The sequence below is a fragment of the Pseudorca crassidens genome, chromosome 10, assembly GCF_039906515.1.
Source record: "Pseudorca crassidens isolate mPseCra1 chromosome 10, mPseCra1.hap1, whole genome shotgun sequence".
Taxonomy (NCBI): Eukaryota; Metazoa; Chordata; class Mammalia; order Artiodactyla; family Delphinidae; genus Pseudorca; species Pseudorca crassidens.
In genome coordinates, this window is record NC_090305.1 from 37,778,620 (window position 1) to 37,806,033 (window position 27,414).

The 27,414-nt window shown below is 44.4% G+C and overlaps 1 protein-coding gene across 1 annotated transcript; it reads right to left on the reverse strand.

The window, feature by feature from the left end:
- Nucleotides 1–241: 241 nt before the first annotated feature.
- PIM1 (Pim-1 proto-oncogene, serine/threonine kinase) lies at nucleotides 242–5,537 on the reverse strand. The gene is made up of 6 exons (XM_067753130.1): nucleotides 5,067–5,537; nucleotides 4,852–4,958; nucleotides 4,711–4,761; nucleotides 4,251–4,617; nucleotides 2,533–2,709; nucleotides 242–1,769 (listed from the first exon to the last, which is right to left on the reverse strand). Exons 1-6 carry the CDS (start codon nucleotides 5,146–5,148, stop codon nucleotides 1,612–1,614), a joined length of 942 nt encoding a protein of 313 aa, XP_067609231.1. The 5' UTR covers nucleotides 5,149–5,537; the 3' UTR covers nucleotides 242–1,611.
- Between the last annotated feature and the right edge of the window lie 21,877 nt (nucleotides 5,538–27,414).

The following is a 27,414-nucleotide window of genomic DNA, read 5'->3' on the forward strand; positions in this document are numbered from 1 at the left end:
GAATAGAGGTTGGGATTGCATTGGGCCCCTCCAGCCAAATCTTGTCCACACAAGATTGGTTCATCTACCCTTTGGCCATACATTCATTTCAGAAAGGTGACTATCCCAGACGTCCTACTGAAGGAAACCAGATTCAGGCTGAAAATTCCCTTTTTCCTCCCAGGATAGATTTTGGCATTTACCAAGCGTTCAATTAACGCGCATTAGCATGCCTCTGCATGGACAACACTTAAGCCACATATTAAGACAAAAGGTATTTTATTCAAAAAACGCCAAGTATAAAAAAAAAAAATAAGATCTCTTTTATTCCCCTGTACAGTATTTCACTCAGATAAAACCAGCAGGCTACATGCTGCTCAAAACACAGCCCCAGAGAGGATCCGGAAGGCACACCATCCAGAACTGCTTTTCATAAATCTATGCTATATACACAAGTCAGCAATGCCCCTCCCCCATCACCCACAGACCCCATGCCCACTCGGGTAAGCAGGCGAGGGGGCCCGCAGCAGTCAGGGAGCTGCAGCAGCTGTCCCGCCTGAGTCCCGTCACCCTATGAACAAACAGAGCAAGCGTTGCAGCCTTCCCCAAAAGGTCCCCAAGTCAGAGGAGGAAAGGAGAAAAGAAAACTATGGCGGCAGCTGTGGAAGCTTGGAGCAGGAAGGGAACCAAATAAATAAATAAATAAATAACATTGACCTCCAGGTTAGAATGCGCGTCTTTCCAAGAAAAAAAAAAAACCCAAAACAAAACAAAAAAAAAACAGGTAAAATAATTTAAAGGCAAAATTAAAAAAGAATTAGATCAACTACAACCCTTTTGTACACTACCATGCCAACTGTACACACATTTACAGTTTTTCTGTTGATTTGCATTGTTTGTGCATTTTTGTGTGTGTGTGTGTGTGTGAGGTCTTGGCTTAGAAACAGTTAAGTAAAAACCAAAAAGGAAGACCAGTTCACTTGGGAGTTTTACTAAAGGAGGTGGAAAAAGGGCAGGTGGCTCAGCATTTGGCCCTGTAGCCTCTTCCATGGCACCTTTCATATGAAGGATGGGGGGAAGGGGTGGGGGAGAAAGAGAGGGAACCAAACCCAGGCAGATTTTTGGAGAAGCAGCAGGTAAAAGAGGCAAGTTCAAGTATTTCTCCCAGCACAGCCGGAGTCCCCACAGAAGGCACTCAGAAGAGTCGGAAGAGGTGACAGGGACTTAAAATGGTGCTAGTCCTATCCCACCCCAACCCGATTTCCCCCTACCCGACCCATCACGGCATTCAGCAGAACTCTTGATGAAGGGAACAGTTCCATGGCTGGATTCTGATCCACTCCCACCCCACCCGCCACCCCTGGGATTTTGCAAAGTCCAGCAATGCTGGACACCGATGAGAAGGAGAGCTTCTATGGGAGGAGTTGAAGCCTAGGACGGCTGGAGTGGAGTCTCTTCCTCCCTTTGGGAGGCAGCCTCCAGGGCCTGGGGTCTGGAATGAGTTGTAAATGTTGTTCCTGTATCAAGCACTGTCCTGCTCGGAGAGAAGTGTCACTGGTACTTGGGAAGCTGGAAACAGACACTTCCCCTCCCTTGAGCATCTGACAGAGAGGGGAGAACCTGCCCGAGAAGCTATTTGCTGGGCCCTGGCAACAGGCTGTGGAGATGGATCTCAGCAGTTTCCTGGGGCAGGAGGACATCTTGCATCCATGGATGGTTCTGGATTTCTTCAAAGGATGGCCGATCTGATGGTCTCAGGGCCAAGCACCATCTAATGAGATGTTGACACTCTAGAGAAAGCAAGATAGAGGTTATGAATGACTCAACTTGTTTTTGCAGTTCAAAGGTCTTCCCACTTTGCTTCCCAGGGGCCCACAAGTCAGGGATCCAACAGAGAGCCTGCCCTTTCTAGAATGCCTATTCTTCAATGAGAAGGTATTAACTAACACCTAGATGCTCCAGTATGCTTTCAGCTAAAAAACAGCTCCTCTCTTAAACCTGTAGTTTTCAAACTTCAATAGCTAGGGCCTTTCCCACGACGCCCACTCAACAGAAATAGGAAAGACGATGACAAAAGATTTTGATGAGACATCACTAAGTACGATGAGGTGATTCAATTCACCTACCGACTTACAAATATGAACACCACCCACGATGAGGTCACTGGAACCACAGTATTTAAGAGAGCCTGCCTGCCTTAAGGGAGAAGGCTCAAAGAGCCCTCAATTTTTCACTCCCTGGCAAAACAGCCAGGAGTTGAGGGATCAGGATCCTTTGGTACTTAAAAAAAAAACCTTTCAGTGAAACTAAATGGTCTTTTCTTAATATTCTCACACACGCTCTTCCTCTGACCCCCCACCAAGGCACCCTCAAATGCAAACCATTTGATTCCTGCAGACCAGCTCTCAAGTGTGAATCATCTGCCTAGAATTCTAAGGCGAGGGCCATGGTATCTCCTGGAGACTGAAGCTCTCCAAACTCAAAGACCATCCCTGAGGACTAACAGCCTCGTGATTCCTGCCTCTCCTCAATAAAGGGCTTCGCAGAAGTTACCTGAAGAGACCCTCTGCCTGAAGAAAACTTGGCCCCTGATGATCTCCTCATCGTGCTCAAAGGGAATATCTCCACAGACCATATCGTACAGCAGGATCCCCAGAGACCAGACGGCTGCCGACCTGCCATGGTAGCGATGGTAGCGGATCCACTCTGGAGGACTATACACTCGGGTCCCTGCAAGCCAGGGGAATAGGAAGGAAAACATACTTTTAGCAAAGATAAAACACAAAGCAACTGAGAGGTATGCTGAGTAACTCTTAAAAAAAAAAAAAAGCACCACCCTACTTCTCTCAGCAGCTGGGTGAACTCCATTCCCCCCGCCAGGACTAAAAGGAGTGGATGAGAAGCTTATGGCAGCTCTCCAACCCAAAGCATTACCCACTTCTCTACCAGCTCAGACCATGAACAGCTCCAAGAAACAAACAGGGCTGGCCGCAGACCCAAAGCCTGAGGCCTGTATGTGGTAGGACCACCCTCAATGGGAGGAGGGGATGAACATCTGCAAAATCAAGGGAGGTATCCCACAGACTATCCTTAAACTGCATTAAATGTCCTTGCCCAGGAGCTGGGTGAGAGTCTCATTTCAGATATGACCCAGGCAAGGACACTTGTACAGTATCCTAAGTCAGGGTGCCCTTTGAAAGGCCTTCCTCCCCACCCTCTGGATGTATGGGTAGACACCCACACCCCTTCCTCCCCACACTGGAAAGGTAGAGAGGCAGGGCTGGCTTCAGACCACGTGATTCCTGTTTACAAACTTTGAGTTGTAAAAAAAAAAAAAAAAAAAGTGGGGCCATCCCGCTGGTGCTCACCAGGGGGCAGCAAAGACTGGAAGGAAAAAACATGGGAGGACCCGGCCAGCCATTAACTGTTAAATACAAAAAAATGCAGCCCAACCCAGCGTCCTCCAAGGGCAAATAAACACAAACCACAAGCCCCAGTCACAAGTTTTGAAAGGCTGTCGTTTGTTAGGTTAAGCCGCTCAGATGATGACCCACCCTCCCGTGCTTTGATCTCAAGCTCTCCCTTCTTTTCTGAAAGAACCCTCTCCAAGCCCCTCCCTAGGATAGGTTTTCATCCTCTCTGCGGAGACACCCAACTAATTTTCAAACCAGCAAGAGATCTTATTTCACAACATTCATTCCCGACTCCCTCACCCCACAACACCAAAAAAAAAAAAACCCAACAACAACAATGAATTATTTAGCGAAACTACTGTTTCTATTCCTTATTCGTCCCTAAATCAAAGGGGAGAAGAAAACCTGCAGCTCTAAAAACTACCTTACCGAAAACTAACTCCCTTATAAAAACAAAACAAAAATGACAAAACCGGCGTCAATTTTCATCTCTCCCGCTCTCTCCTCCCCCTTCCCCCCTCCCATCCTTTTACTGGCGGGGAAACTGGGTCAGACTTCAGAAATCTGGGCTACGGCCGGTTGCCCGCAACCTCTTATTCATCGGGAAAGCTTGGAACCCACTGAATTCCACTTAAAAAATAAAATCATGCCAGAAACATTACAGGTTCAGCTGGCTTGAAATCCCCGGCTTTCCTACGCTGGGAAGCTCTCCTTCGCCCCACCCCTGCTAGCATAGAGCAAGGCGGCCCGATGACCTTTACAAAGGGCCGGAGAGGAAAGCCTACCCAGGCCTCCAGGCCAGGCCGAGTCACCTGGGCAGTTCCCTCCCGGGCAACTCCGCCCCCAGGCCTGGCTCACCATCGAAGTCCGTGTAGACGGTGTCCTTGAGCAGCGCCCCCGACCCGAAGTCGATGAGCTTGAGCTCGCCGCGACTGAGGTCGATAAGGATGTTCTCGTCCTTGATGTCGCGGTGAAGCACCCCGCAGTTGTGGCAGTGCCGCACGGCCTCCAGCACCTGCCAGAAGAAGCTGCGGGCCAGCTCCTCCTGCAGGGCCCCCCTTTCCGTGATAAAGTCGAAGAGGTCTTGCACCGGCTCGGGCCTCTCCAGGATCAGGACGAAACTGTCGGGCCTCTCGAACCAGTCCAGGAGCCTAATGACGCCGGAGAAGCCCGAGCTCACCTTCTTCAGCAGAACCACTTCCATGGGCACTCGGGTGCCATTAGGCTGCAGAGGGGTGAGGGGGCTGCGTTAGGGCGGGAGTCGGAGGGTGCCCCTCACCCCACCCATCCTGGGGGTCGCCCCCTCCAGGGTACTCACCAGCTCTCCCCAGTCTGAAATGCGGTCCTTCTCCACGTGCTTGATGGCCACCTGGAAAGCCCCCCAGAGAGCGTTAGGTTCCCTCGCCCGGGCCAAACACACCCGTGCGCCCCCCGTCCGGGCGGCGGGCCGCCCACTCACCGGCAAGTTGTCGGCGACACGGATGCCTGAGTAGACCGAGCCGAAGCCGCCGCTGCCCAGGAGCGGGCCCACCTGGTACTGTGACTCCAGGGGCTCCTTCTCCTTGCCTAGGAAAGAGGGAGTCACAGGGGACTCAGTGCCGGCCCGCGAGCCCCCAGCTCCTACCCTGGAGGTCCAGCCGCCACTCCATCCTCGGGTTGGGGGGGGGCGCTCACCGGGCGCCAGCTTGGTGGCGTGCAGGTCGTTGCAGGGCGCGGCGCGCAGGTGGGCAAGAGAGTTGATTTTGGACAAGAGCATCCCAACCTCCAGGATGTCGGCGTAGGGACGGTGTCTGGAGGAGCTGCAGCAGGAGCTGGGGTTGTGCCGGTGGCTGTGCCTACGGCTGGGGCTGAGGCTGCGGGTGGCGTTGCGGCTGCGGCTGACGCGGAAGGCCGAGGGCGAGTCGGAGGACGACTGGGGGCGCTGCCGGGGGCTGGCGGCTGACGGACACGCCGGCGGGGTCAGGCAGCACTGAGGGCGGAGGGGTGGGCGGCTCGTGGGGCTTGTGCCGCAGCGACGCGGCACAGGGAGCTTGTAGCTGCTGCTGCTGCTGCCGGTCCCGCCGCCGCCGCCACCGCCGCTGCCGCCAAGTCCTCTCGGGCCTCCTCCGCCACCGCGGCCGCTGCAGCAGACACCCGGCTCGCCCTGCCGCCAGGAGTAAAGGGGCGGAGCGCGCCGGCGGGTGGGGGGCGCGCGGGCGGGCGGGGATGGGGCGGGGCCTCTCCGGGAGGCCTAGGCGGGGAGCTGGGCTGCTGGACCGGAGGAGGGAGGAGAGGGGGTGGGGAAGCGGCGGGACAGGGCGACTCCCCTCCACCCCCGCCCCTCGCGCTCAGTCGCCGCGCCCCGGCCCCGCCCCCGCCGCCGCATCTCCAGCCAACCAGAAGCCGATTGATCTGCATAACACGGCGCGCGACGCCCACGCCCCCGCCCAGCTCTTGCGGTCAGAATGGTCTCTACGCCGCCACGACGTGGCGGGAAGGAAAAGGCGCCAAAATGGAGGGGGAGGGGCGCGGGGCGTGCGGGTAGGCGGGAGCTGGGTGTCGAGCCGCTAGGGAGGAAGGATGGGGAGGGGCGTATCGATTCAAACCCAAACAATAACAAAGCCATCAAAGGCCGCCCGAGGCCGGCTCTGTAGCTCTCCATTTCTCGGGGTTTTTGGGTCAAGGGCTCGAGCTGGAGCATAACAAGTTGCGCAGAGACGACGGGCGTTGGTGTCTCAGGCCGGGCGGCCGGCGCGCCGGGGTGTGAGGGACTGTGTGTGTGTGGGGATGCCGACGAGGGTGGTCTTTATGTGTGACTCAGACGCAAGACCTCCAAGTCGGCTTGGGCGGGTTGACCACGCGCTGTGGGCTCGGGTTGGATCTCCCGGGGGTTGTGTGTTGGGAGCGCGTAGGGGGCGAAAGATCTGCAAGATATGAGTCACGGCGGCTTCACGGAGGGAGTGGAGGTGTCACAGGCCTGGAATAAAACGGGGAGAGCTCCGCTCACTCGGGGGAGGGGTCCAGATCGCGGTTGTCACAGCCGGTGAAAAGATCAGCCCCCAGATTCCCTAGCAGATTTTTATTTTTAAAATGCTGAAAGGTTCCAGTGAATCCTGATGCCTAAGAAGTGATGTGTGTCAGAGTGCCCTGTAAAGAGGAAATCACGAAGCAAATGTTAGTATTGTGATGCCAGATGCTGTCTCAGCCCCTTCTGTGAGGGCGGGAGAGAGAAGAAAATTCCTCATCTAAAGCGAGGGTGGGAGGGCGCGCTTGATTTAATCAGAGTTTTCACGTTGTATTCACCTTTTCATCAGCCTGTTATTACCAGTCAGGCAATACTAGCAATTATTGGCTGCCCCCGAGTCTTGACTCAAAGGAAATCCGCCCCCCTACCCCGCTTGGAAATAACATGGAAACTGACCAATTCGACTTTCATCCTTTGTCCTTTTAAACTTCTTGTAGAGTTGATAACGACGTGTGAAATGAGTAAATTAAAATTCTATGTAATCCATAAATTGAATTGTCAGGGCCTAAGTAATTGAAAGCTAACTACATCCTATTTTAATTTTTTTCAAGTTCCTGCCACTTAAAGGAAAAATGAGGAGATCCAAGGATCTGAATAGCTGCAGTCATTAATGAATTTAAATGTTTCATTAAAAGTTTTCTACAGCACTTGTTATATAAAAATGCCCAGATATTTCACAACTTAATTTATCTCATGAAATATTACATATTTTCTTTTTGTTTGTGTACTGTGGCCTAATTCATTCATTTTTGATGACTAGGAGAAAACCCAAGGGAACAAAAATTATTCCTTCTTTTACAGATAGGAAAATGAAACATAAATAGGATGATACAGGGTCATACGACAGCTAAGAGAGGAAGAGATGAAATGACCCAAATTCAACTCCTGAGTATTCAAAGTTTTCCTCTTATTGGGGTCTAAAACTGTCCTTAGCACTGAGTAAGACATCAAGTATCAATGTACGTGACCCCCACCTCTGTCCCCTCTACCACTCCTTTCCTTTCATAAGCCCTACTGGACTGTTCTCACTTGTTCCCACTCACCTAGCACTTTCCACACTTTCTGCCTTTGTAGAGGCAGTCAACCTGTTCTGAGAATATCGTCTCCTCTTCACTTTTATTTAGTCTTTCCAGACTTCAGGACACAATTGTAGTTCCACCCCAGATTGCTAAAGAAACACCAAGCATTCTTTCACTGTCTATTCCACTTATCTGACAATCATGTGTTTCTTTTTTTTGGTTTTTAAAAAAAACTATTAACTTTTCAGTTATTTATATCTTGTCTTCCCATTCCTTGAATGAATACTTTATCCAACATTTGTTAATGAAGGGGAAGATCAAAATGGGTCTCAATGAAAAGGTCATGATTAAAGTCAATTTATACCAAATTTAAGTGAATTAAGTGGGCTTAGGCAAAATAAAATAAAGGTTAAGAACAACATTTAACCTGAGTTAGCCTGCTTTCAGACCTGGGATCTGGCACCTACTAGTTATGTGACATTCGTCAAGTTACTTAACCTTTCTAAGCTTTAGACTTTGAATGGAGATAATAATAGCACCTACATCATAGGGCTGTTGTAAGGTGCAAATAAAATTCTGCACATAGGGCTTCCCTGGTGGCGCAGTGGTTGAGAATCCGCCTGCCAGTGCAGGGGACACGAGTTCAAGCCCTGGTCCAGGAAGATCCCACATTTCGCGGAGCAACTAAGCCCGTGTGCCACAACTACTGAACCCCACGCCTAGAGCCCATGCTCCACAACAAGAGAAGCCACCTCAATGAGAAGCCCGCACACTGCAACGAAGAGCAGCCGCCGCTCGCCGCAAGTAGAGAAAGCCTGCGCGCACAGCAACGAACACCCAACACAGCCAAAAATAAATAAATAAATTTATATTAAAAAAAAATTCTGCACATAAAGCATGTAGACTAACAGAGTAAACTAATAAATATTAGCTATGACGGCAATGATGCTGATTGTGATTATGACAATCATGATGAAAAGGAAGAATTTTGGAATGGTCTTGCACCTTGGAGGTTTCAAAGATAAAATGCTAGCTAGTTTGATTTTAATCATCTTGGGAGAGAATGTGATTCAAAATAGTTCTATAGGGACTTCCCTGGTGGCACAGTGGTTAAGAATCCACCTGCCAATGCAGGGGACACGCGCGTTCGATCCCTAGCTCTGGAAGTTCCCACATGCTGCGGAGCAACTAAGCTCATGCACCACAACTATTGAGCCTGTGCTCTAGAGCCCTCGATCCACAACTTCTGAGCTCGCGTGGTGCAGCTACTGAAATCCACGCGCCTGAGCCCGTGCTCCGCAACAAGAGAAGCCACCCCAATCAATGAGAAGCCCACGTACCGCAACGAAGAGTAGCCCCTGCTCACTGCAACTAGAGAAAGCCCGCATGCAGCAACGAAGACCCAACGCAGCCAAAAAAAAAAAAAAAAAAAAGTTGTCTACATTAAATCAAGTTCAATCCTTTTCACTTTCTCTAGATCTTTGTAGGGCTAAATACTTAATTAGTTTTAGCTGAAGTGATTAACATTTAATATGGTGGGTTCTTCACAGCTGGAAGTTACAAAACATGGACCTTGCTTGGCAAAGAGCTTTTATTTACTTAAAACTGCTTTTAAAGATAATTATTAAACATTCAAGTATGTTTTGAGTTAAAAGTTACTCTTTGAAGGTAGGGAACTTGATGTTTTGATTCATTAAACTATAGTTGTAATAATAAAAACAAGCACAACTGGTGCTGTCTCAAAGATTCTAACAAAGAATCAGAAAAATCACACTAATAATTAAATGACAAGTGCTTTTGGAAATATAAAGGCCATAATTATGCTAACAGTTCTCTGGAAAGGGGAGAATTTGTTCATGTTAATTTGAACAATAGCCAAATTAATCCTTAGGTGGTTTCCATATTCTACCTGATATGGATTTAATCAAGTCATTGTCAAAGGAATGACTTCAGCAATTTCTGTAATTACAGTTTAGAAGAGGTTTGAAAGGGGGATGCCTGTTCGCTGTCTTTTAAAGTACCTCTGAGTCTAGTTGATGCACTTATATAACTAGGTCTGTATGGCTCTTACTCTATAAGCTATTTGCAATTAATTGGATAGAAATAATTTGGGTCTGCATCTCATTTCTCTCCTAAAATAAGAATTACTGCATTTTAAAATTTTATGTTTAATTTTGAAAAATTTACCATTATTTTTTATTTTACTCTCTACTTGTTTGATGAAATAAATAGAAAGAGGAAAATTTGGAGAAGGTCAACTGCAGTACACTTCTTTTTGTATCTTAAAATATGTCCAATTACCTCAACATTTATAGAATTATTTAGAAAAATTTCAATTTCACATGTATTTCGTATGTGTGGAATATATGTGAAAATCCGCTACAAACTGACATGAAACAGTCTAAATTTAAAAAGACTGAAGCCTCTGGGAATTCCCTGGTGGTCTAGTGGTTAGAACACTGCGCTTCCACTGCCAGGGACCCAGGTTCGATTGCTCATCAGGGAACTAAGATCCTGCAAGCCGCATGGCCAAAAACAAACAAAAAAAAGACTGAAGCCTCGATGGCCAATAGGCACATGAAATGATGCTCATCATCTCTAATTATTAGAGAAATGCAAGTCAAAATTGCAATGAGGTACCACCTCACACTGGTCAGAATGGCCATCATTAAAAAGTCTGCAAATAAAAAATGCTAGAGAGGGTGTGGAGAAAAGGGAACCCTCCTACACTGTTGGTGGAAATGTAAATTGGTGCAGCCACTATGGAGAACAGTATGGATGTTCCTCAAAAAGCTAAAAATAGAGTTGCCATATGATCCAGCAATCCCACTCCTGGGCATATATAGGTACAAAACTATAATTCAAAAAGATACATGCACCCCTATATTCATAGCAGCACTATTTACAATAGCGAAGACATGGAAATAACCTAAATATGGCCATCGACAGATGAATGGATAAAGATGTGCCATATATATATATATATATATATATGACTGAGCCATAAAAGAGAATGAAATAATGCCATTTGCAGCAACATGGATGGACCTAGAGATTATCATACTAAGTGAAGTAAGTCAGAAAGAGAAAGACAAATACCATATGATATCACTTACATGTGGAATCTAAAATATGACACAAATGAACTTATCTACGAAACAGAAACAGACTCACAGACTAGAGAACAGACTTGTGGTTGCTAAGGGGGAGGGGGGTGGGGGAGGGATGGAATGGGAGTTTGGGATTAACATATGCAAACTATTATGTATAGAATGGATAAACAACAAGGTCCTACTGTATAGCACAGGGAACTATATTCAATATCCTGTGGTAAACCATAATGGAAAAGAATATGAAAAAGAATGTATATATATATGTATAACTGAATTACTTTGCTGTACAGCAGAAATTAACACAACACTGTAAATCAACTACACTTCAATAAAATAAATTTTAAGATAAATAAATAAATAAAAATAAAAAGACTAAAGCTTCCTTTTTAAGTTGTAATAATTGTGGTAGTGGTGGACAGCTAAGAAATCCAGAATGTCCCAGCTTCAGAGTAGTCAGGAAATCTATGTAGTCAAGTTTGAACTGGTTCTTGTCCTTGATAAGATGTGACATTTGCTTCAAGTTTATAAATCTCCTTTAGTCAGCTTCCAATTTTCTCAGCAAGGTTGGAGAAAGGGTTTTTATTATTCAGTAAAGTATATTTAAATTCATTACCAATTCATTTGGTGTTTTTTGGCTGCGTTGGGTCTTCGTTGCTGCACGTGAGCTTTCTCTCTAGTTGCGGCGAGAGGGGGCTACTCTTCGTTGTGGTGCACAGGATTGCGGTGGCTTCTCTTGTTGCGGAGCACGGGCTCTAGGCGTGTGGGCTTCAGTAGTTGCGGCGCCTGGGCTCAGTAGTTGTGGCTCGTGGGCTTAGTTGCTCCATGGCATGTGGGATCTTCCTGGACCAGGGATCAAACCCAGTCCCCTGCATTGGCAGGCAGATTCTTAGCCACTGCACCACCAGGGAAGTCCCTTTTTTTTTTTAAAGAATAAAAATAACCTAGATTTATTTTTGGATTTTTACACATTTAGTACTGACAATTTCAGTAAAAATAATCAATATTTATCAAAAGCACTGTACCCAAAGATTTTATAGTTCCTGAGTATTACTGGATAGATTTTAAAAAAAATGGAGTAGCTTAGAATGTATAAAGGCTACAGGAAGCCTGGAGACTGCTATAAAATACCTTATTAGAAGACGAGGAAAATGTATGCCGTAGATCAAAAAGACAGGCACATGCACAAAAACCCTGCATGCTTAACTGATAAAGAATAGGGGCTGTATATGTGCATGACAGAGACAGAGACAGAGAAAGAGACAGAAAGAGAGAATTCATATGTTTGAAAGCTGATGAGGGGACTGTCTGCCATCTTCTAAAAAGTAGAATAAAATTGTTGATGCAAGACTTGGAAAAGTCACAAAGCGCACCTAAAGAAAAGGAAAAAAAAAAATTTGCTCAAAAAGATTTCATGGAATATCTTGCTAGACACTAAAAAGATGGTAATGAAAACATTTGTTTATTGTATATCTCATTTGTCTTTTAATAGTATACAGCTTTACTTTCCTGTATTTGTTTAGTCTCTATAACTAGATCATAAACGTACTGAGGGCAGAAACCATCCTTTCATTGAATGTTAAGGCTAAGTATCGACAGTGGGTCAAGTGAAAGCAGCAAAAGTGACACTGTGATAGCAGCCAAAATTAAGCATCAGAGATGTACTGGCCATTTTTCTAAGCACTTTACATGGATCCTCATATGAATCCTGTGACATGGGCAGTTTTACTATCTTCACTGGTTTACAGATAAGTAAACAGAAACAGAGAGAAGTAATTTGCCCAAAGTAACATAGCTGAGTGGCGCAGACATCTCCCCCACCATGCCAGTCTGCTTTCCCAAGGAACACAAGATGAGTTTAAGGGATTTAACAAGGTAAGCTATGATTAAGTTCTAACTGAGGGTATCATCCACAAGAGCAGCATTCAGAGGAGGCTGAAGAAGTCAGGGAAGGCTCCATGGAGGATGTAGAACTTACTGTGGATCTTAAAGGATGAGTAAGATATGAATAGGTGGTAAGGACAGACAGAATGCGGGGAGCAACCTCAGGAGTTTTGCAAAAGATGCTTTGTGTGATGTTCTTTGTATTCCCCAATGCATGGAAAATGAATGAATAATAGTTTCTTTAAATAAATTGAAAGCAGAAAGCCAGAGAGAAAAATCAGTAGGACCTCCTGATGTCATGAGGCAAAATGTGAAAGAGATGAAAAAGATGATAGATTTTATTTCAGTCTTTATTGAAGAAGAAACTAGGAAGATTCTCTATTCAAATCATCTCTTGAAACTTACGGTTTGGGAATAGTAGCTTACACTGTAGTTAACACACAGGGTGCTCAAGATTCAAATGACAAAGAAGACATTCATTAACATGATTGGATGAAATCCACTCAATAATTTAGAGAAACTTACATTTTCAACATATACTTCCTCTTTTCCAATTCTGTTTTAGCTCTTTTTTTAGGTTGGGTGCTGCTAAAACAAACATGGACAGCTCACCACAGCTAGAACTAGAACAACTGTACTACGGATATGGAACCATTTTTTATGGCCTTCAATGTATAATTTTATTTATTTATTTATTTTTTGCGGTATGCGGGCCTCTCACTGTTGTGGCCTCTCCTGCTCCGGACGCGCAGGCTCAGCGGCCATGGCCCACGGGCCCAGCCACTCCACGGCATGTGGGATCTTCCCGGACCGGGGCACGAACCCGTGTCCCCTGCATCGGCAGGCAGATGCTCAACCACTGCACCACCAGGGAAGCCCTCAATGTATAATTTTGTCAACCTTTCTTTGAATACCTAAGTATGATCTTGCTCACTCTGGAGAACTAGTGAACTGTTCTATCCTCTTTATAGAAATAGTGCTACTTTTCCCTGGATAGATTAAGCTTGTTTCTGTGTTCAGTAATGCTGCATTATTAGAGAGACACCCACTCACTAGATGAGAAACAAACTTATCATTGGCAGTCATCAGAATTACCTCTGAAGTCACTCTTATGAATGGGAGGTATGTTGGCAAAGAGCCAGTCATCTTGTGCAGGGCTGTAAAGACAACACAGATTCCATACTTTAGCCCAAATTATATATATATCCCTGAGTTCAGTCTATCTTTACAGACCAACACAAGGCCATTTGGACTTCTTGCAGCTTTCTCTGATCATTTCAGCCAATAGCTTTTATTTTTTATTTATTTATTTTTTTCTCCCTCCCTCCCACCCTCCCTATCCCACCCCTCCAGGCGGTCACAAAGCACCGAGCTGATCTCCCCGTGCTATGCGTCAGCCAATAGCTTTTAAACTCACAGCAATTATTGTACTAGTAATCTGACACAATCATATTCTTCTGTTATCTGTTCACTGTCTTCATAGCATCATCTTTAAGAGCAGCAAGCATTAACTGAGTGTCCACCATGAAAGGATCCATGTTTCTCCAATGAGACCATAAGCTCTTCAAGCGTAGAGACTATATTGTAAACTTTTTAAAACCACATAATTTGTTTATTTATTTATTTATTTTTTACTGTGTTGGGTCTTTGTTGCTACATATGGGGCTTTCTCTAGTTGTGGTGAGTGGGGGCTACTTTTCGTTGCGGTGCACGGGCTTCTCATTGCGGTGGCTTCTCTTGTTGTGTAGCACAGGCTCTAGGCGTGCAGGCTTCAGTAGTTGTGGCTCGTGGGTTCAGTAGTTGTGGCTCATGGGCTCAGTAGTTGTGGCACGTGGGCTCAGTAGTTGTGGCACACGGACTCAGTTGTTGTGGCTTGCGGGCTTAGTTGCTCTGCAGAATGTGGGATCTTCCTGGACCAGGGATTGAACATGTGTCCCCTGCATTGGCAGGCGGATTCTTAACCACTGTGCCACCAGGGAAGTCCCAGACAATTTTTTAAAAAACTGAATTGAATTAAACCCAGAAGAGAACACATTTAAGATTCTGTGAATTTCCCTGACTCAGTCTTTGCCCCTGCTATTCTTATTATATATATATCATAATGAAAAGACAAGTGGTTGTTGCGCTTTCAAAAATAAAGAGTTCAGAGCAAATTTTTGCCTTTCTCAGAAAAGCGCTTTAATAAATTAAGATTGTCAGGTTCCTAAGCCAAAAGCTTAGAGAATTAGGTACAGTCTAATTTATAGGGATAATATCTAATATTAATTGAGCATTTACTGTGTGCTAAGCACTAGTCTAATTAATCGCTTTATGTGCCATATATACTGCACATACATATTAATATATATGATATTCATATGGCACATGTACATATATTTTTTCTTTAATCCTCTTGATTATTATTATACCCAGGAAGGTAAAAAAACTTGCCCAAGGTCCACAGGGGAGAGAGGCACAAGCCCTAGTACATGGATATATGCTGATTAAAACATAGACAATGTATGGGGTAGCTCTTTGTGTGTTAAAGGTCACACTCAGAGCACAGAGGGCCACGAGCCAGGTTAAATAAAATCAGGAAGCAAGGTAATGAATGGAAAGACAATAGAGTCAATGGATAATTTCCTTCAATATTGTGCCCAAGAGAAATGAATGGGGACTGGAACAATGTTAAAAGTTAACGGTGTGAGTGAGTGGTGACAAAGAGGAATGGCTGCTGAAAATGAGATCTTCTGGCAGCTAAGCATGTGGGATTAAGTGTTAGCCTTAGGGTGAGGGGAAGCTATAATCTATGGCTGTGAGACAAGAATCTTTTGTGTTTTGCAGTGGTATTGACTAATTCAGTCAGTTAATCAATAAACATTTGCTGAACAGCTACTATGTCCAAGGTACTGTGCCACAGTTCTAGTTCCTGCTTATGAGTCTTTCTGTCCTGATAAGGCAAGATATATAGAATCATGAAGATTGAGCTGGAAGGAAACATAAAGATCTTCTCATCTAATCTTTTTAGTTTTATAGATGACCAAAACCAAATCTCAGAGGTAGGAAGTGACTTGCCAAAGTTCCCATAGCCTTTTTAGAGCAAGGATAGAATCCAGACTTGATTACCACCCCAGGCTCTTTCTGTTTTCTTATATAGATGTAATTAGTAATGAAAGGTAATATTTGCCAAGTAGCAAATTAATGGTATAAGCAATGCATCACTTCTTACCATAATATGTTTACAATTAAATGCTAAAATTTTTTCTGGGGAATTTTCAGGTGCAGAGGGACTTTCCCAGTTGTCTCCTCAGCTGCTTTAGCATGAAAACAGAAAATGGCCCCTCCTGTGTGCTCTCCAAGCACCTGTGCCACCTCAGTGATACATATCACATGTGATCTTGGTACGTCTAGCCCAGTAGTTCTGAAAGTGTGTGGTCTTCAGACCAGCACCACCTGGAAACTTGTTAGAAATGCAAATTCTTAGGCCCACTCCAGATCCACTGAATCAGAAACTCTGGGGGTTGGGCTCAGTGATTTATGGTTTAACAAGCCCTCCAGATGACACTGATGTGCTTTTGAGCTTGAGAACCTTTGGTCTCTCTAAATGGCTCTCCAGAGAGATTGCGAGCTCCTTGAAGGCAGGAACCATGTCTTCCATAGTTTTTATGTTCCTAGCTTAGTACCAAGCCTTGAACATAGCGGATGTTCATAAATATTTCTGGAAAATAAATAAATATTTCTGAAACAACTCTAGGAGTGAACACGGTAAGGCAAAGTATCCTGTTATCCAACTTACTTTGTGTACTGAACACCTTTAGATTCACTTTATGTTATGGGCTGATTAGTGTCTCCCCAGTCCCAAAATTTGTATGTTCAAGTCTTAATCACCCCCCTCTGTACCTCAGAATGTGTATTTGGAGATAGGACCTTTAAAGAGGTAATGAAGGTAAAATCAGGTCAAATGTGTGGGCTGTAATCCAATATGACTGGTGTACTTAAGGGAAGATGAGGACACAGAAGGGATGCACGGAGGAGGGAAGACCATGTGAAGACAAATAAGACAGTTATCTATAAGCCAAGAAGAGAGGCTTCAGAAGAAACCAACCCTGTCAACACCTTGATCTCAGACTTCTAGTCTCCAGAATTGTGAGAAAAATTGACTTCCAGGAATTCCCTGGCGGTCCAGTGTTTAGGACTCAGCGCTTCCGCTGCCAGGGGCCTGGGTTCAATCTCTGGTCGGGAAACTAAGATGCCGCAAACCACAAGCCTCGGCCAAAAAAAAAAAAAAAAAATTGATTTCCGTTGCTTAGTCCACCAGACTGTGATATTTTGTTATGACCACCCTAGCAAAGTGAATACACTTTGTAAAAACTTCTACAAAAACACTGGCTTTGAAATCCAAGAACTCCCATCCAAGCCTATGACAAGACAATCTTATTTTTAGATGACTCTATAACCATCTTTAGACGTTAACCATTAAAGTGTTTGTTTAAGAAATTACTCTTTTATGCTCAATATGAACACAGATTTTGGAGTCAGACAGAGGTGGTTGGGTTTGAATCCTGACTCAGCCACTTGGAAGTTGTGTAATCTTAACCTCTAAAGACTCAGTTTCCTTGTCTATAATTTGGGGCTAATAATAGCTCCCTCCTAGACATAACTCAATAATTGGCAAGTATATCGTAGGCACTTAGTACATGGTGACTTAAAAATGATAACTAACAGAATTATTCATACTGGTCTTCTCCGGGAGATGGAATTACAGTAAAATTTTACTGTAATGTTTGAATCAGTTCAACAAACATAGTACTATGGTGATTTTTAAAAGCCTCTATGAAATGACAGATTAAGTATTTTTCAGGAGAAATGAAGAGTCAAGGAGAATAAAAGAATGAGAATGTCAGGGACGCAGTAGAAAGATGTAACACCCAAGAATAGTTGAATTGTCTCAAACTGATGAGTAATTAGACTGGAAGAAGGTAGGAATTGCTGATTTTGTCTTGTGTCCCCAGAGCTTAACATGATACCTGGCACTTACTATAAGCTCGACAACTTTCAGTTAAATGAAAGAACGGCTTTCTGCAAGGACAGCTGTACAAATTTTACAAAGATATTTCGACCCAAGTATATTTACACTGAACTGGTGGCTCTACAGCATTTTGGTGTCATAGAATCAAAACTTTAATTTTAACCTGGGAATTCCACTTTGGGGAAATAACCTAAGAAAATAACCCCAGGACTTCCCTGGTGGTGCAGTGGTTAAGAATCCGCCTGCCAATGCAGGGGACACGGGTTTGATCCCTGGTCTGGGAAGATTCCACATGCCGTGGAGCAACTAAACCCGTGCACCACAACTACTGAGCCCACAAGCCACAACTACTGAAGCCCGCACGCCTAGAGCCCATGCTCTGCAACAAAAGAAGCCACTGAAATGAGAAGCCCACGCACCACAACAAAGTGTAGCCCCCGCTGGCCACGACGAGAGAAAGCCTGCACACAGCAACAAAGACCCTACGCAGCCAAAAAGAAAAAAGAAAAAGAAAAGAAAAAGAAAGAAGATAACTCCAAAGGGGAGAAAAGTGTTATTATTTTAAAATGTCTACAATTGTGGTAATATTAGTAATATTGTAGTAATATTCAAAATCCCTGCTTCCCCCAAACTGTTCTGACCATCTTCACCTGAGTGGCCCAGTGCCCCATACTTCTGGCCCTTTGGGATCAGTTTCCCTCTTTAAACCGTATTTGTCTTGTGCCTGCTTATCTTTGGGACTCTACTCAACCAACTAATCTGATAAATTGATTTAAACTGAGGTGCTAATGAATGATAATGGCTGAATGTGAGTCCACTCCTGGATAACAATTGCATTTCAGCAGCACCTTACGCTGAAGAATAAGTAATACATTTCAGGCATGTGTCCCGGCCATTCGGGGAAGATATTTTAAGCAGGGGGATTTCCTCAACTCCCTCAAATTACACCATGTAGACAGCTGCCTATCCCACATGATCTGGCCAACTCCTTGGCATCCAGTTATCAGCACTCAGGGGACACTAGAGGAAACACGTCTGTTCCTCTTCTTAACAGCGCTTGGAAACAGTGACTGGACTATTTATGTCACTTAAAGGAAAAGGGCATTTACTCTGGAAACTATCCAGAAGGTACACATTCCCTGGGTTTAGAGGTAGACTCTTCTCTACCTAATCTCTGGGGATGGCTGAGAGACTGGTGCCTAGATTAACCAAAATGAGTGAGCTCCGACATGGAAACACTGAGAAGGGACGGTAACATAGCGTTAAGCTTCACAGGTGAAAAGATCCTAGACATCGATAAGAATTTACATGAGCACACACGTGAGAAAACATTGAACCTGATAACAAAAAGAGCTGCCTTTTATCAGGTGTTAACTATATTAACTGTGCGAAAGTATTTATATATTTTGAAAGATTTAACCCTCTGATGTTGAGGAAAATTGGGTTGCTATCCCCATTTCAGATAAAGAAACTGAGGCAAAGATAGGTTAAGTGGCTATCCCACAATCAAATGGCAAATCTGGGATCTGAAGCCAAGTCTTTGAATGCCCAAGTTCATGGCTGCAGTAGAAGCTTAACAGCCTTTCATATTTCAAAATCAAGAATCTTAAAGCTGGGCTCCCCTGGTGGCGCAGTGGTTGAGAGTCTGCCTGCCGATGCAGGGGACACGGATTCGTGCCCCGGTCCGGGAAGATCCCACAAGCTGCAGAGCGGCTGGGCCCGTGAGCCATGGCCGCTGAGCCTGTGCGTCCGGAGCCTGTGCTCCGCAGCAGGAGAGGCCACAACAGTGAGAGACCCGCGTACCGCAAAAAAAAAAAAAAAAAAAAAAGCATCTTAAAGCTGAGGTTCCTAGAACATCATTCTTGATTATCTAGACCCTGATTACTGCTACTAAAAAGCAGTTTGCTGCCTCAAGAGTCAGCCTGTTCAATACAACTGTACTTGTTTGGAAGTTTTTAAATGTTAAAATTAAATTCTGTTTCTCTGTAACTTCCCTTCTTTTGATCTAAATCTGTGCACTGTTGGAGAACTCAAGACAAAGCTACTTCTCTCCAAGAAGCCCTTTTGATACGGAGACAGATCATGCACTCCCCCCACCCCCATCTTTGAGGTAGACTCAGACCCAGGAGATCTCACTCAGAACTGCTCAGCTGTTCAGCTGTTAGACTCATCAGTAACACAGAAAAGCTCCAAAGTGCCACCTTTATCTCTCAGAGATCTTAGGTCTAAATTTGGGTAATAAGTTTGATGCCAGTTACTTACTCAGGTGCCTGTGAAATATTACCTTGGTCAGCCATGTGACTCCTCCATAAAAGCATGGAATTAATCTAATAGAGCAAATAATAGCTAACATTTATGGAGCCCTTTCTATGTGCCAAGAACAGGGCTAAGTGCCTTATATAACACTTTCCCTGGGACCACTCCATGAGGCAGGTACTGACATTATCCCAGTTTTACAGATGAGGAAACTAAGGCTTAGCTATTCTGAGGTCTTCTGCTCATAACTGCATGTCTTTCTTTCCATTTAAGTGAGAGGGAAGGATCAGGGCAGGATAGAACTTGCTGTCCCTGGAGTGAGACTTGTATTTTCCCATCTCTCTCTGCTTATACATTGCTGGCCCCTTTCTTCACAAGCGTTTAATGAGCACCTCACACGGTTCAACACTTGTCCTATAGTGATTACAGTCAGGACAACGTATGCAAAGAAAGTCATGATACCTTCTAAATCTGACCTTCACGGTCAAGGAAAGCTTTAGAGAGGAGGTAGCAACTGATGAGTGTCTCGAAACATAAATAGGAAGAGAGGAATCAACCAGTCAAAGGACAGGATGCGGAAATTCAAATTTCAGCAAGAAGGAACAGCATGTGTCAACACTCAGAGGCACGCATTTGCATGGACAGGAAAAACACATCATATCGTAGTAAGCAGGGTCCAAAAATGTTGTAAGTGTAAAATCGAGGGAAAGTTTGCATTATTGTGAGGTTAAAGAAAATTGGTTGTTTTTCAGTTTGATCTGTGCTGCCACAAAAAGCACACACAGTAAGGACAGTGAAACTCGTTATGTACACAACTGACTGCTCAGTGAAGTAAAGTTCAACAGATCATGAGGCAGTCACTTCCCAGCCGCCACCACACAACACACCCCTTGAAAGAGATGTGCAGCCTGCCCCTCTATGAGAAAAGGGAAGGGTGCTCTTGGTAGAGGATTGATCGGCAATTGCAGTTGCATCTGAAATTCTCATTATCACAGATTTTACCTTGTTGCTGAGTATGGCCCCTGGGGTGAAAAAGGAATGGAGAGAAATCCCACTGGACAGGTAACAATCGGTGATCATAAAGAGCTGTGTATGCCATTCTGTGGGATATAAATTTTGTCAGAAGGGTGTTAGGAAGCCATGGAAGGATTTTGAATGGATCCAGCTCAAGTGCCACCTTCTGTAAAAGCATTGCCTGACCACCACATTTGGTGGGGAATTCCTTTAACTCAGGTCGTTTGTATTTTTCGGTCTCATCCCCCCTTAGATTCAATACCCTGTCTTATATTTGTGTGTTTGTGTGTGTGTGCTATCCATATATACAATGTGTGCTCCAAATATATTTCTCCTTTGAAGGAAAGAAGCAAAGGGAAAGGAGTTGGGGCTTCCCTGGTGGCGCAGTGATTAGGAGTCCACCTGCCAATGCAGGGAACACAGGTTCGAGCCCTGGTCCGGGAAGATCCCACATGCTGCGTAGCGGCTAGACCCTGTGTGCCACAGCTACTGAAACCCACGCACCTAGAGCCCATGCTCCGCAACAAGCCACCGCAATGAGAAGCCCGTGTGCTGCAATGAAGACCCAACGCAGCCAAAAATAAACAAATAAAAAAATAATTAATTAATTTAAAAAAAGGGAAAGGAGTCATTTGGGTTTCTCATAATTCACGATTCTGTTAGAATTGAATTCACAATGTGGATGAACTAATGAGGTTGTATAGAGCTGAAACAAACTTTTTAATGTGTTTATAAATATGAATGTGAGTTATACAAACATATTTATTCAAATGAAACCTTAACTTTTTTTTTTTGGCCTTGCCACCCGCGACTTGCGGAATCTTAGTTCCTTCCCGACCAGGGATTGAACCTTTGGCAGTGAAAGCGCAAACGTGGAGTCCTAACCACTGGACTGCCAGGGAATTCCCAGAAACCTTTACTTTTTTATTTGCTTAATTCTATTGAACTCAGAAGTACATGGGACTGTGGGGGACGCAAAGCAAGTGCATGCGCTCTAAGCGTAAAGTTAACCTTGGATGGAACTGATTTATCAAGTTAAGATGTTTTGTAAAATAGGTGAAAGTGCTGAGATTCATTTCTAGGGCTAATTCCACTTAAAAAAAATACATTTATTTATTTACTTTTGGCTGCATTGGTGCGTGCAGGCTTTCTCTAGTTGCGGCGCTCAGGCTTCTCAGTGCGGTGGCTTCTCTTGTTGCGGAGCACAGGCTCCAGGTGCGCGGGCTTCAGTAGTTGTGGCCCGCGGGCTCAGTAGTTGTGGCTCCCGGGCTCTAGAGCACAGCCTCAGTAGTTGTGGCTTAGTTGCTCCGCGGCATGTGGGATCTTCCTGGATCAGGGCTTGAACCCGTGTCCTTTGCATTGGCAGGCAGATTCTTAATCGCTGTGCCACCAGGGAAGTCCTAATTCCATTTTCAAAATCCCAGTCATAGCACTTAAACCTCTCAATCTCCATACCTCATCCCAAGGGAGGATGCTTAAATTCTACAGAAACCAAACCAAATTGTAAAAAGACCCCACCCTCCAGGCCAATGTTTCTTACAGTGTGGTCCCTGAACCAGCAACAAGCAGCATCTGGGATCTTGTTCAAAATGCAGAAATGCACATTATCAGGCCCCACCCCCTCAATCCTACACAATCAGAAATTCTGGGGGTGAGGCCCAGCAATCTGAGTTTTAACAAGCCCTCCGAGTGATTCTGATGCGGAAAGCTAGGGTTTCAGAAAGGCTGCTTCCGGTTACTCTGGCTGGCTGCCCTTTGCCAAGGAACAGTGGAGATGGGGAGTGCGGGAACCTATTCCCAACTCTTCAGGGATTTTATTATCTATTGGTTTCCTTTGCCATTACCCTAATACAGATGGAACGTAAGACCCATTAGACAAAACACGAACCAGACCTGTACCACAGAACTGTGAAGTCAGTTTTCCTTGGCTTTGCCCGCGGTCATTTTAAAAAAAAATTATTGCTTCATGAGCCACTCTGGTCTCTGAACTTTTCCCTTTTCTAGTAAAAGTACAAATTCCAGCTGGAGTTCTTGACCAACAACATCTTTCTACAGAAGTTGCTGCCTTCGATGCTTTGCTGAGTTCCAGAGATAAGATAAATAATTTACCAAATGTAGGTTTCTGATTACTCACTCTATTAGCATTTAGAGCAGAGAGCTGTGGCCCCTGGGGAGTTTGATTCGTTCAGATGCAGCCCATCTGCTTTTGTTTTTTTGTGGGGAGTTTTGGGGGGTGGGGTTGCCTGGAAAAGCCAGGGAGCTCCCAGCATCCCACACATACTTTAGGGATGAACTGCCTCAATCTTACGGGTTTTACTGGAAATTCTGGGGAATGCAATTTTCTTATTATTTTAAAAAATACACAGCTGCTAAGACTCTTTTTTTCTCTCCCTCTCTCCTCGTTTTATTTTTTTTATGCTGAGTAAAAACTAAACTCCACAATTCATTTTCAAATATTATACAAAATACGATAGCTGAAAGGGTATTTTCAATCTTGTGCAATTTATTTATCCTAAATTCATACCGTACACTGCAAGAGTAATTTCAGGAAATTTTATAGACGGGATTAAGTAGAGTTTCTCCTAAATCAAGTGAAACTGTTTGGGGGGAAAAAAAGGAACGGCCTATTATATCAAGGCATCATTCTTTACTCATACCATTTCTGAAGTATAGTAGCAATATCAGTAGGGATAGACGCAAGAGAAGGTTTGCATCTGTAGTTATTCCATGGGCTCTTTCCTTTATGGTAAATACATTTCATTATCATTTCATACAGGTCTTAAGAGTCAACTAGAGAAACAGAAGAAATCACAGCAAAAAATAGCCGAGTCTGTGGATGATCCATTACAGATGTAGAGGAAAAGCTTGAGATAAACTCAAGAAGTGATGTGTTGGATATATAATAAAATGCTCTTTTAATTCCTTCAACATAACTTGATCAACAACTTACTTTATCCCTTTTGAAAAGAAATACTGAACCATGTGTCTGGATGGTACTGGGTCTTATTTTGGTAATCTCTATGAAATAGAGATTGCATTTCATATCCCAGGTAAGATGTTCGCATTTTCATGGACGGTCTTAATACAAAATCAAGATTGCACATCCTACTTCCTATGGTGAGCACCCTGTGAATAAGTAAAACGATGACATGATGACATCTGACTACAAACCTACTGTTTGCCTGCCAGCGATTTAGTAAGAAGTTGATCGGCTCCCAATACCAAGCTGTACCGAAAGTCCCTTGTGTAAAATGAAAGTTGTTGGTTGGTTTGGGCAGGGCACCTAGCTGAGCAATTAGCTTGGATACAAAAACAATGTATTAGAACAGGGGATACCCCTAAGAGGTTGCGAGAGGTAAGGTAAGGACACAAAAGGAATTCCTTGTGTTTCACAGCTCTGGGTTTGAAGCAATTAAAGAGTGAAAGGTGTAAAAATGCAACTTGCTACCTCTTTTGTGTTTCTCTGGGAGATTAACCTACTTTCTTAGCTCATTTTCTTTTTCTTCCTACATCAGTGGTATAAAAGCTGTGGTAGCTGGCAGCCTCAGATGACTCCATCTGCATCTGTTATCGTAGTTCTGGGCCTCTCGGGGACCCATAGAGTAATTTACCTCTATTTCCTTTGCTTTCTCCCCACAGCAGGTAAAAAGGCTATCCTCAGCTTGGATACATTCTCCCTTGTCATAAGAATCTGCTTAGCCAAGGATGGTGAGGTAATAGTCGGAGCGTGTGCTGCTTCTCTCTTTTCCTGTCTTCTGACAAATCCAAGAGGCTGAAGCGGTAAATGTGAGAAAAGTGGCATGTATGTACACACACACACACAAACTACACAAGGAGAACTCTCACCCAGCCACTCCCTCTCCTCTTCAGCTTGCCGTATGCTGCATTTTAGAAGGTTTCATGTTGCTCCTGCAACATTTTTTTGGTTGGTTGGATGGCTGAATGAAACACAACCTTCCCTGCAGACATCAAAGCCTGTCTCCAGCATAGCAAACTCTCCATCCAGTCTTTCGTCTCTCCGGCTACATTCCAGTTTAACCGGGGCTGCCTTGCATGATAATCAGGCCTAATTACCGCTTCATCCCCTGATTGTTGTGCTGAGTTTTGGAACTGCGGAGTTCTTGTCTCAGTTTGGTCCTACCTTCCCTTACTCTTCCTCCCTGTCTTTAGCACACCCCTTCAAGTTCTCAGCTTTAGCCTTTATAATTAGCAAATAGGTGAAAAGAAGGACTGTGCCTTTGGGATTCAGCGCTCCATCCACTTAGTAAACTTGAATTCCTTTCACAACTGTGGGAAGACCTTGCCGTGTCCAGGATATTCTGAATACCACAGGAGCTTTAAGAGATTTATTACTAGGTTAAAGAGTAAAACAAAGGCCGTGAGACAATATCCTGGTTCCCTAGAGGTATTTACCTACCTTCTCTCTTACCATGCACACACACACAGACACAAAATGTTTTTTAAAGTATTGAGACCAGAAGGAAAGTGATATGAACCAGGACTTCTGGAAACTTTTTCCTGATTCTTTCACTTGGTAGGATGCATTTTGATGCCGTCATTTCTCTAAATGAAAAAGGAATCACAGGCGAAGAACTGAAAAAATGAGAGATCAGATAATCCCGTTTATCTCCAGTTTAAACCGTCCAGCTTATGTTTTACTTTAAAGTTCTTTTTAATATATTACTGCATCCATTTACTGAGTGTCTGCATGTACCAGGCACAGTGTTAGGTCCTGAAGATTCACAGACAATCTGGCACAACACTTGCCCTTAAGGAAAACAAACTGAGACTTAAAAGACTGGAAGTAGCTAGGTGAAGGGAATGGAGAAGACTGGGAAAGTCTAGACGCCAAACTTTTTCAAATATAATCTAAGTGAAACAAAGATCTTTGTTGAAGTTGGGTATTGAAACACGACTGTCCTTATTACCATTTTGTCTATTTATATGTTTTAAATTTGCCATAAGAAAAATTTTAAATATTTAAATATCTGGGGACCATAAGCTGTAGAACTACTGCGGGGAAGCTGGCTGGAATGCACAGCCTCTGGCCCCACTGCAGTCGTACTCAGTGCATTTTTTGATGGGTTCAGGAATCTGCATTTTAAACAAGCACGTCAAGCAAATCTGATGCCTACTGAAACTTGATTTCCTTGGCAGGGGAGGCAGTAAGTGCCAAGAGTGGAGGCGTAAGAAAGGGGGAAAACCATTTATCAGGGAAGAAAAACTTCCCTGGAAACCACTTAATGAGATCAGACAATTTCAGGCTAGAAAGAGGACCTTAGAGATCCTGAGTCTAGGCCAGAGCATCTCAAATTGTAATGTGCACCGGGATCACCTGGGGATCCTGTTCAAATGCAGCCGGTTTCAGGATGGGGCCTGAAATCCTGCATTTCTAGCTAGCTCCCAGGTTAGACTGTGCTGCCAGTCTCAGGACCACACTTTGATTAGCAAGGATTAGTATTTTATAGACAAGGAAACTGAGGCTCAGGTGTCGAGTGCATCACTTTGTGTTGCTGTTGTCTTGGGAGGCTGAGCCCGTGTAGGAGCCTGTTACCGGTTGGATATCGGGATTGCAAACATGGGCCAATCCTGGAGCTGAGCTACAGTACAGATTTCTCCTCAGCACCATAGGGATGATCTGAGGAGCTGCCATGTGGCTGTTCTGCCACAGTTTGTTATTTCTTATCATCCTCACTGCATCTTCCAGGTCTAGCTGCTCGAATGAATTCTTCTGGGAATTCCAGGAGACTTCCTGGGCAAGCAAGCATTAGACCTGTTGAATGCATGACCCAATGCACTCACATGGGCCCAGCCATTACCATAGTTTTGGTCCAATGCTAGTGCATTGAGTAAGTTAGATAACTATCCTGTGAATTGCAAAGATAGGGATTAATAAGCTATTTAATATACTCCCTACTATCAGGACTGGGGAGCACTCCTTGATACAGGAAATCCTGTTTCACACAAGTGATTAGTAAATTCAGGGAACTGATTATCCCAGAGCTGGTACAGATTCAAAACAGCTTTTGCACCCTCCCTAAAGGATGGATAAGAGAGTTTATCATCCTTAATGAAAGGGGATGCTCGGCGGGGGTGGGGTATGGGGGGTACTTCCTAACCTTTGAGGTTGAGGTCAGAGAAGCTGTCCCTGCCTTCCTTTCCCTGTCAGTGACAGAACTTTGGACACAACAACTAAAGAACTGAGTCGGGGGTGGGGGCATGGTTTGTAATCGCTAATTTCAAGGTAGTGAGAAACTATAATAGGATATTGCAACTCAAGAAATTTATTGACAAAAATGTTACCAGAACCTCCCTCCACAGACAGATACACCCACCTACCCACCCACCCATTCTTTGCCTATCCCCTCAAATAAAGCATCTTTTTTTTTCTTTTCTGGCCGCACCGCGAGGCATGCAGGATCCTATTTCTCCGACCAGGGATCGGGATCGAACCCAGGCCCTTGGCAGTGAGAGCGGCGTGGAGTCCTAACCACTGGACTGCCAGGGAATTCCCCAAATAAAGCATCCTTTCCTCTGGCCTTGAAACAGTTTCTGTCGAAAGGAATGTCTCTGGGTTAGAACACTCTGTGATCTTTCCCAAAGACATGAACAATGTATCCTTGAAACATCACATGTTAACATTTATATCTTTTTCCCCTGATCCAATGATACATTTTCCCTGAGCCCTCTTATCTAGAAATGCCTAAGAGGGCACGGAATAATGGTA

Excerpts from the sequence above, each read along its gene's own strand:
- PIM1 (XM_067753130.1), bottom strand. The coding sequence starts at position 5,148 with ATGCTCTTGTCCAAAATCAACTCTCTTGCCCACCTGCGCGCCGCGCCC. Across the intron at positions 4,762-4,851 it reads GTGTCGCCGACAACTTGCCG|GTGGCCATCAAGCACGTGGA; the intron begins GTGAGTGGGCGG and ends GGGGCTTTCCAG. Across the intron at positions 2,710-4,250 it reads CGTCTACACGGACTTCGATG|GGACCCGAGTGTATAGTCCT; the intron begins GTGAGCCAGGCC and ends CCTGGCTTGCAG.